The 9,827-nt window shown below is 40.1% G+C and overlaps 1 protein-coding gene across 2 annotated transcripts; it reads left to right on the forward strand.

Moving 5' to 3' along the window:
• Nucleotides 1-2,460: 2,460 nt before the first annotated feature.
• On the forward strand, nt 2,461-9,507 carry CREM (cAMP responsive element modulator). Of its 2 annotated transcripts, none has more exons than XM_010184016.1 (3): nt 2,461-2,550; nt 6,525-6,681; nt 8,390-9,507. In XM_010184016.1, the coding sequence occupies exons 1-3, from the start codon at nt 2,475-2,477 to the stop codon at nt 8,532-8,534; spliced, it is 378 nt and encodes a 125-aa protein (XP_010182318.1). In that variant the 5' UTR covers nt 2,461-2,474; the 3' UTR covers nt 8,535-9,507. The 2 variants fall into 2 exon arrangements, with proteins under 2 accessions (XP_010182318.1, XP_010182319.1); XM_010184017.1 differs by having other exon boundaries at nt 2,475-2,550; nt 8,791-9,507.
• Nucleotides 9,508-9,827: the final 320 nt, after the last annotated feature.

Here is a 9,827-nt window from a genome sequence, read left to right on the forward strand (position 1 = left end):
GTATATATTTATATATTGCTTTGAATCTTCAGAGTGTCATGGGCAGAGGTGGAGAGGGGCAGAGTACATACTCAGTTGTTTCCTAAAACCTCTCCAGTCTTGTGAAGAAACACAGAACTTAGGGATTATATCTGGCAGCATTTCAGTCCTTGGGAATTTCATTTGGCTGGCCTGCCTTTACAGACTCTTGGTTACAGGGGGCTGTCTTCTGACCTCCCTGTTCAGTCTTGGTGATGGGCTCGACTGCTTGATGGTGTAGCACATCAAGTGTTTTGCCTATGATGAAAACTTCCTAAGCAGATTCAGAGACAGTTACTGAATACCTGCTATATCCTGTTTCTGGAAGCTTCTAGAAACTTAACTAAATTGATTTCTTCTCTGTCCATGCTCAGAGAAGTTGACTTCCTGGAATTCTGTGTTACTTTGGCCAAAACTAAGTCCAGTGCCTTAGAGATGCTCATAGCTGTTGACACAGAAGAAAAATGACACATAACATACACAGGGGAAAATACAAAGGGAATAGTGAGTGAGTGTGAACTCAGAGATGATGAGAAGATAACAGGTTTCAACTTACTATACATGCTATTGATACTGGAAATTCTTTTAAAAATCTTTATTAAAACAAGAGTGTGTAAAAAGACTACGAAGGCACTTGAGGATGTTTATGGTAATACAGATCTCTTTATGACAGTAATTGCACATTATCAACAGACATGAGTTATTCAGGATGGAGTGGGACAGTGGAATTAGTTTGCTATACAAGTCTCCAATGTCCTTACTACATGTCATCTTGCCTATGCTAGAAAGTCTGTAGGAATATAATTTATGAACATTTGTCATTTATGTATACTTTGTAGTTGACCGCTCACCTAATATGATGATAGCACACATTATAATAGGAAAGCAACATTCTGCTTAGTAATCTTTTCACTCATATATATTTTTAGTATGACTTTGAGTAGACAGCATATACATTTTATTTATAATAATCATCAAAGTAAAAGCAAGAAAGAAAAAAATTATAACACATATCATTCCTAGGGCAGAAAAGATCTGTTTCAGAATCTTTCAGATAGCATATGTATTTATATCTTTTTGTGAAGTATTTGTTGATGAATCCCATGTAATATTGGGTGGCGTCACATAGACCCTGTGCTTGATATTTTCTTACAACCTATGATGGGGGGAAAAGGATGAGTATAAAAGTGCCAAAGATGTTGATCCAACTGAGTGATGTTTCATTTGCTACAAGTTTACATCCATAGGAAAAATAAGAGGCAGTTCTCATGTCCTGATAGTTTCCTTATACAGGTTAAGGTGTGGATTTTTGCTGGCTGAAGCAAAATGAAGTGTTTAATTATTAGTGAAAATGAGTGTAGAAAAGCTGCATCAAAAATCATTCTGTTGGGATCTATGTGTGTTTTCATAAAGTGGTCAGTGATACCAACAGCGATACTTCAGATCTGTGCCTTGAATTTCTTGCATGCTTCAGTTCTGATCTTCTGTTCACATGATTCTGAAGTGGTCCTGTGATCACAGGGTGCTCCTTTTTTGCCCTGATGTTTCTGTTATTGCTGTCCTTGGCATAGTTTCACAGTTGACAAATTATCAGTCTGAATTAGTTTATTACAGACAAAAGCCTGAGAAGTTTGCTGTGCCCGACATACGGACCAGTGCCTGGACTGCTGGTCTGAAACTGACTTAAATTGTTGTAAAGAAGGAGTAACTCTGTTAGACCTGAGAAATTTATTTATTTATTTTATTTTTTAAAACTAAGCCAGATTTCTTGGACTTATTTTGAAAAAAGAAGGAACCGGGGAGAGGTAGCCCTTACCCAAAGTTACTGTTCTGCTTGATACAGCATCTGGAATAACTCGTTTGAGATTGACTCTCTCTGTTGGTGCTTTCTTCAGTCTTTTCTGAAGCTTTTAACTGAAATTAAATGAGTGGGTTGTGGTTCCTCTCCACTCTGCAAGGAGCTCTAGCCTTTCATTTACCTATTTGTTATAGCTTATTAAGCTTTCTTGTCTTCCCCATCTGTCTGACAGTTTTATGCCTTTTAGTGGAACTGATCCAATCTAAACAATTGCATGACTTTTTAAAACTTCCCTATTATCTATCCAATCATGACTTTTTCATTGGGATTCATTCATGAATTCTAGAGCCACATTTTAATTTCTGTCAGTCGGTGCTGTGCATTTTCAGTTCTTGCTTTACAGCCAGCTTTGTGGTAAAGTGCTTTCTGTAGCTTTATGAATAATTCAGGAGAAAAAAGAACAAAGCTAGGCTTATAGAGATATGGAAGAGGAAGGAAAAAAGAAAGGCTTTCTGGAAAAGGAGTTGTTTGGGCTGCAGTTCCAGTGAGCTGTTCCAGTGACAGAGCATATTAATGACAGTGGTAGGCGAGTGAGGTCACTGTGATGTCAGTGCTCCTGCTTGTAATCCTGCACATGCTTGTTAGTTTGGAGCAGTTCATGCTGAGCTCTGCTAGAGGAACAGGAGAGTCGGACGTGCAGAAGCTGATCATGGCTGTAACAGGAGATGAAACAGGTAAAAATTGTGAGTCTTTTACATTATATTTTTGGATGTTTACACAGTGCTTAGTTGGTGTTTGTGACATTTTCTTTTAAACCTGTTGCTGTAACTCTTTCATCTTTCAAAACTGGTACAAACGGCTTCTGGTTATATCTACTCAGCGTAGGATTTCAGGGCAATTTTACTAGTTTCTTATGGGGGAAAAATCACCGTTAGTGCATGAGTTCTTGCACAGATCGATTCTGATAACTAATCTTTACTGCTTGATGCAGGATCTTACTGATGAATCCACCGCTTTTCTTTCAAATTCTTCCTTAGTTTGGAGGTTGTAACATACGTGACTCTGTTCATGCTCGTTTTTTATTTTGTAAAAATGACACTGCTTTTTTGTTCAGCAAGAAACACTTCAGAGTTGATAGCTAAAATAGGCTTAAGCGTAGCTGTAAGGGAAAGGTGTGCGTTGTTTTAGTAGCGTGAACAAGCCCCGTGCTTTCGTTATTAAAGAGAATACGGAGTGCGGGCAAATTTGCGAGAGCCCCAGGTCGCCGCGCGGCGGGGCCGCCCCCGTTGTCGCCGCGCGCTGGGCTCTCCCCCCGGTGGAGTTCAGAGCGCTGACGTCATCGCATTTCCTGGAATCGCGTTGCAGCAGGGCCCTGGAAAAGTTACAGTCCAAGCCCGCTGCACGTTGACGTCAGCCCGAGTCACGCTGCGATGCAGTCAGTTCCTTTCTGCCTCGTCAGTGGCCTCGGGCAGAGCCCTGGCGTTAACCCTTCGCAGGCGGTACCTACGTGCTGCTGCGCAGTGCTGCTAGATTGGTTCGTTAATTCAAAGATAAGTATCTTCTCCGAGTCGTTTGGGTTTTCTTTATGTTCAAAGGGGTAATGAGTCGTGCCTTGTTCAGCCAGTTTAGTGGTGGAGTTAGAAACTCTGTGATAATTTAGTCCCTTCATTATGACTCACAGAAGGGGAGAGCAGAGGTACTACTCCATAGCATGCATCAGGCTTTTTGCTCCTGGACAGTCGCTGAAAGAACTCCAGTGCAGGGATGCTCTCTAGTGTTCAGCAAGTTACTTTTTCCAAGAACCTGCTGATACAAGGAAGTTGATTTTTATTTGGCTTGGTTTTTATATTTTTTTTTAACTTCTCAGAGTTTAATTTACAAGGTTAGTGTTACTTGTCCAAATATGGCTTAGTTTTTTGTTTGCTTGTTTGTTTGTTGTCCTGTTAACAATTTCCTTTTTGTAAGTTTCAGCTCAAAGTTTCAGGTTTTCAGAGACTTTTTACTCACTTTTCTCCCCTCCTTAAAATTGCAAGTCCTGGGGCAGTGCATTAGGGAAACACGCCATCTCTGGGTTTGTTGCGTTGTTAACAGTTTCAGTCCCACCTCTGGTATGTTAGGAGTGACATTAAACCTCCATGAAAGTTTCATGACAAACGGCCACAGAGGTTTATCAGTCTGGGTCAAGGTGTGTGGGATTTTTGTCTCAGATGCTGAAACGAGAAGTAATCTGTAGATACATTACTAGGCTTAAACTATGAATGTTTTTCAAGGCTGTTTTAGCCCCCCTTCTTAAAGCTTGTTTCATCTTTCCCACTGTCTTTTTTTAGTATCTTAGTATTTGATTGTAACTGTCTGAGATATGCAAAAAAATTTACAGACTTCAAAATAATCGGTTGCAATAATGTATCATAAAGCACATATTACTGCACAAGTAAAAGACACTTTGTGAAGGCTATGCTTGTTTTGTTTTGTTTTAACTGCGGTGTCTGGGTTTCCAAGGTCTGTACCACTGACTTGGTTACTTCTCTCTGTTACCACGCTGAGCCAACTTTAGGCAGGGGCAGAGGCTGCTGGAGCTTGCCCAAACTGTTCACGCAGCAAGTCCTTACAGCGGTGTTTGCTGATCCCGGCTGAGATAGGGACTCACTTTTGTTAGGCAGTGTTGCAGGAGCGTTATCACACTGAGTCCTCTGAACGGCAGCAGCAGTAAGAGCTTTTAGCAAACATCTGAGTGTAAAGCAAACAAAGACAACAAAGTAGTTGGTCTTGCCAGGCTGAGGTGACCTGAGTTATGGGTCTTTCCCCATGACTTGATCTATCAAATGGTTCACTTGGATTTCTAATTCATTGTAGCTAATGCAAACTAAGATAACATCTCTTTTTTTACCTCGTGATGAGAGGCAGAAAAAAGTATTTCTTCCTATGGAGTCTATAAAATGTATGTAATATGGCCAGCATAAAGGTGAGCAGTCTGAACAGTTTCTAAAATTCCGTTTTTATAAACAGTGAGCTGAACTCCCCATTGACATAACTGGGACTGCTAAGAAATGTGGAGAACTTAAGAGTTAAGTAATTCTCCTGTAGATGTACAGGATGACCAGGCCCTGTGTTTATGCCAGATTGTGCTCGCAGGGCTGTCCGGGCCTGATTTCTCTCTCCCTCCCCTGTCCCCAGGGGATTATCCCTAACCCGGGTCAGTTCACTGGTCCAGTTCAGCTTGTAATTCCACAAACACTTTTACCCACAGCACCGAGAGAAGGGGGAGGTGCAGTGTGTTTTAAGCTGATAATGATTTCAGGACATGACTGTGGAATTGTAGTCTAAACACAGCCTGATGCTATTTTTTTTTTTATTTCATTACTGCTCTACCCATCAGCCTCCCCAAAGTGTTTTTTCTACATTTTTTTCCTAGTTTTTTCCATTATTTGAATATTGCTTCAAAGAATTAAAGTAAAAATTAAGTATAACTTAACAGCCCTGAAACTTCATGTTTTATATTCAGTTGCTTTAATGACAAAATTTGAAGTTTTGTTCTGTGATAATGTAAAACATTTATGGAAGGGAATAGGTAAATACTTGTTTATAATTTGAAGATAGATACATTTCTTTGATTTTTTTTTTTTTCTGTGTCAGGCAAGACACAAGTGTGTAGGACTTTCACAGTTTTGAAGTTGGGGTACATCATGTAGGAACAAAGTACCTCAGAAATACAGAAATGAGGTGAGACTGTCAGCATGGTATTGGTTCCAAATAACGTGTTGGACTTCAGATCTGCGTTTAGCTTGGAGACAGCTCACAACTAGTATGCTTAGGAGCGGAGTCTGAACTTTTGCACTCCAGTTTATTGTGTAGCTACACCCCTTCCTGTGCAACTGCCAATATGTCCTCTTGCCCACTAATGCTGCAGCATCCTATTTCACAGAATCACAGAATGTTAGGGATTGGAAGGGACCTCAAAAGATCATCTAGTCCAATCCCCCTGCCGGAGCAGGAACACCTAGATGAGGTTGCACAGGAAGGCGTCCAGGCGGGTTTTGAATGTCTCCAGAGAAGGAGACTCCACAACCTCTCTGGGCAGCCTGGTCCAGTGCTCTGTTACCCTCACTGAGAAGTTTCTTCTCAATTTTATGTGGAGCCTCCTATTTGTGGTCCTCTTGCTCAAAGAACATGCTTCTGTTCACCATGAGCACTTGTCTGTCCTTTTTGTTTTGGCAACAGGAGCTCTCACTGGTTTTGCAAGCATTGCCAAACTCCTGCTGTAAAGGGAGGAGAGGCAGTAGCGTTGGTGCTACTGCTGTCACAGGGAAGGTTGTTTCCTGAAGCCTCTGTTGGAGGACAGGGGTAGCACATCAACCTCAATGGCTGCAACAGCAAGACCATCTTTTCTCAGGATTGTGCAAAGAGGAAATAAATGTGGATGCTCTGACAGTGCTTCTCAGATGGCTTTTCCCTGTGTTGCCTGAAAAGAGCCATGTGGAAGCTTTCAGAGGCTTCAGTCTGGCTGCCTTGTGGGGCCACGTGCTGGAGCAGTTTAGAGAACATTTTACACTGTGGAAATAAATGCTAGTAAGGTAACAAATACAGGCCTGTGAAATATCTTTTGTAGCAGGGATCCTGGGTAACTCATCAACAGAAATCTCTTATTTCCAGAGAGACTTTTGCATAGTTCTTTTTTGCCATAAAGTTTAAATATGATTCTTTCATACAGCTGCCACTGGAGACATGCCAGCTTACCAGATTGGAACTCCAAGTACTACCTTACCTCAGGGAGTGGTAATGGCAGCCTCACCAGGGACTTTGCACAGCCCTCAGCAACTGGCAGAAGAGGCAACACGCAAGAGAGAGCTGAGACTTATGAAAAATAGGTAAGACTCTGTAACAATTAATAGTCAGTGTTGCATAAAAAACCTAACCACAACCAAACCCCAAATATTATAATGAAGTTTTCTTTTTAAGGTCATGAGCACTGCCTGTGATTGATGAAGGGAGGGCAAGAAATTCTTTCAGTCATACCACATCTTTATAACATTGACTATTGGCTGTTAACTCTGGAAAGTTAGAGTTGACCTTATCACCATGGATTTTTAGTTCTAAAATACCATAGTAATTCAGAAATCTGTTAGTCTTGTCCCTTTCTGCTAATTTTTGCCATGGTCTGAAGGTATACTTATTCTTGAAATTGCCCCCTGCTACTGGTAGTAAAATGACCAGTATGGGTTTGTTCCTTTTGAAGCATCCCAGCAAAGAATTGGTTAGGAAAATATCTGAGGATCTCATTAGCAGCTGTCCATTAATGGTGTTGTGAAGAGGACTTACTCTAGGATGGAATGATAATTATAGACTTTCCTAAATGCTTGGCTGCTGGCTTAAGTTACTGAGCAGTGCCCCAGTCATTCTGTGAGGCACATTGTGAGAGGTGGCTTTATATTCTTCAGTAAGTTGGCGTGGACTTGACTGTATGCTGTGAGTGCCAGTCTTTCTCTCTGCATTCTTCTTGCTAGTTTTAGAGAACTCTTTCTTTTTGTCAAATGTGTAGCCACCACTGTTAATGGCAGTTAGATTAACAGTAGAAATAGTCTGCTATGCAGATCTCTGATACATTGAATAGCCACTTGCCTTATGATTGAATTCATAGTATTGCTTTGCTCTCATGCCTGTGCTTTCTTTTAAAATACTTACGAGGATTACTGCATTGCTGTGCTTCCCTTTGTTCCTCTCGTCTGTTTTAAAACTAGTGTCTATGCTATCTCTCTTATAGTTCGCTGGAAAGTTACACTCTCACAATTTGGCAATTTATCATGTTCCGAGATGTTAAAGGAGTCAACTCCTAGTACTTCTAACATTTCTTCTGGAATTGAATGCTTGTTCAGTCATGCGCTTCTGAAAATACTACCCAAGGTTATTTAGCTTCAGTCTAACAGCGCTGAGCAGAGCTGTGAGAATAGCTCCAGTCTGCCATTTGCAAGCAACAGAAAACTCCCCAGATGCATGTGGCTGAAATGTGCCCAGGTGGACAGTTCTAAAATGCTAATAAATTGTTTGGACTTAAATTTTACTGTAGATTGTTACATTAAGGTAAAACAAATTACAGCAGGTTGTAAGCCGGGCATCTAGCTTTTTATCTGAAGAGAGCACATTTGTACTTTCTGAAAGTAATTTCTCTGGGATTGGTTTTAAGATTTTGATTGCAGAAGGTAGTACTCCTAATACACACACACAGTGGAATGTGACTGGAAGTAGAAATGCTGCTTTCAGTCTTAATGTTTAGTACAACTCAAGCCAATACGTTATCACTTACTCACTGTTTTCACAGTTCCTCTGTGTATTAATTCCATCTTTGTATTTGTTGGTGCTGAATTTGTTTCAAGTTCTAGTTGTTTTGAATTGTATCCTAACCATGTTACTGCCTATGGCTGTTACCTGCTGTTCTGTCTGTGCAAGCCATTGGTTGTTTTTGGTGGTGGTGGTGGTGGTTGTTATGGTGGAACCGCAGGGGTTGCAGGTCATTTAATTTCTCCAGTCTTTGCCGTATTGTGGCTGTTCCTGTAGTCATTTGCCTTGTATTGGTTCCAGGGAAGCTGCCAGAGAATGTCGCAGAAAGAAGAAAGAATATGTCAAATGTCTTGAAAACCGTGTGGCTGTGCTTGAAAACCAAAACAAGACTCTCATTGAGGAACTCAAGGCCCTCAAAGATCTTTATTGTCATAAAGCAGAATAACTGTCTTTCATTTGGACCTCGTTTATTATGAACTTTAATCAAGGCATGAGAGGAAGCAATTCTACAGATTGCCATGTGAACTTGAGAAAGAGACACTTGAGGCTCTTGTGGAACCCAGTTTTGCTTAGTGTTTTCAGACTGATTTGGAAGTTATTCCAAAATTTGGAATTCTGTCATAGTCTCCTTACTCTGCTGAGCTTTCTAATGGCATGCAAATGGCTTTTTTGTTTGCACTTTTTACTTCTGCTTTTTGCAGGAAAGCTGCTAAAGAATGTCGACGTCGGAAGAAAGAATACATTTTATGTCTGGAGAGTCGTGCTGCAGTGCTAGAAGTTCAGAACAAGAAACTTCTAGAGGAGCTTGAAACCCTAAAAAGCATTTACTCTTCCAAAGCAGATTAGTAAAGATATTTATTATACTGTGAACTGATTAAAATATAGTTGCTTTATAAGGCAATACATAGCCAACCTGAATTATGGCTTTTTCTTTGTGTCATTTATATTATATTCCAACTCCTAACATTCCTGAAATGCTTTCCTGCTTTTTGTCAATTCATAGCTCTAATTTCAGGTTTTTCGTGCTTTTCCCTTCCATCTCCCAAGGAGCCAAATGTTAAAAAAAAAAAAAGTAACAAAGTAAACCTGCATCATTTCTAAGAGCTGTTTCTTTGCCATATATTTACATACTACTTTTTACATGTTACTGAGTGTCCTGCACATACAAAGTATTTTACAATTGTTTTAGATTAATCATAAATATAATGCATCTAGTAATACAAGAAAATCAAACAACCCAAGGTATCTCAGGAAAGAGTTTATAAAAGAATGTTATGATTACATATATGTACTAGCATACTAGTCTACAGATGATTTTATGGCATATTTTTATATTAGTTGCTTTGTGGAAAAAAAGTCTTGTATTGCTGTCACTGAGTGCCATGTTTGAAGATAGTTTTTAATAGAACCATGTTGTTTAACCTGTGTAGTGTCTGATTTCCTTTGAACATCTGGTTATTAGAGAGGCTTTTAAAAGCCACAAATACCTGGAAGAGGACAAAGGAAAAAAGCATACCTGAACTCATGACATGATGCTAAGTAAATACCTGAAAGAAGCTGGCTGTTATGTGGCTGCTGTTTACTTAAGTTTTCTGTAGTCTGTAGAGTATTTGATTTGTTAGAGGTCTATGTATCAACCTTCAGTTTTGTGTCCTGAACACTTCGTGTCCTGGATTTTGGACAGTTGTAGACAGTTGTCTGTAGCGAAGGCTGATGGTGTAGTTCTTTTCACACTTTC

This window comes from Mesitornis unicolor, unplaced genomic scaffold (genome assembly GCF_000695765.1).
Source record: "Mesitornis unicolor isolate BGI_N332 unplaced genomic scaffold, ASM69576v1 Scaffold55044, whole genome shotgun sequence".
Taxonomy (NCBI): domain Eukaryota; kingdom Metazoa; phylum Chordata; class Aves; order Mesitornithiformes; family Mesitornithidae; genus Mesitornis; species Mesitornis unicolor.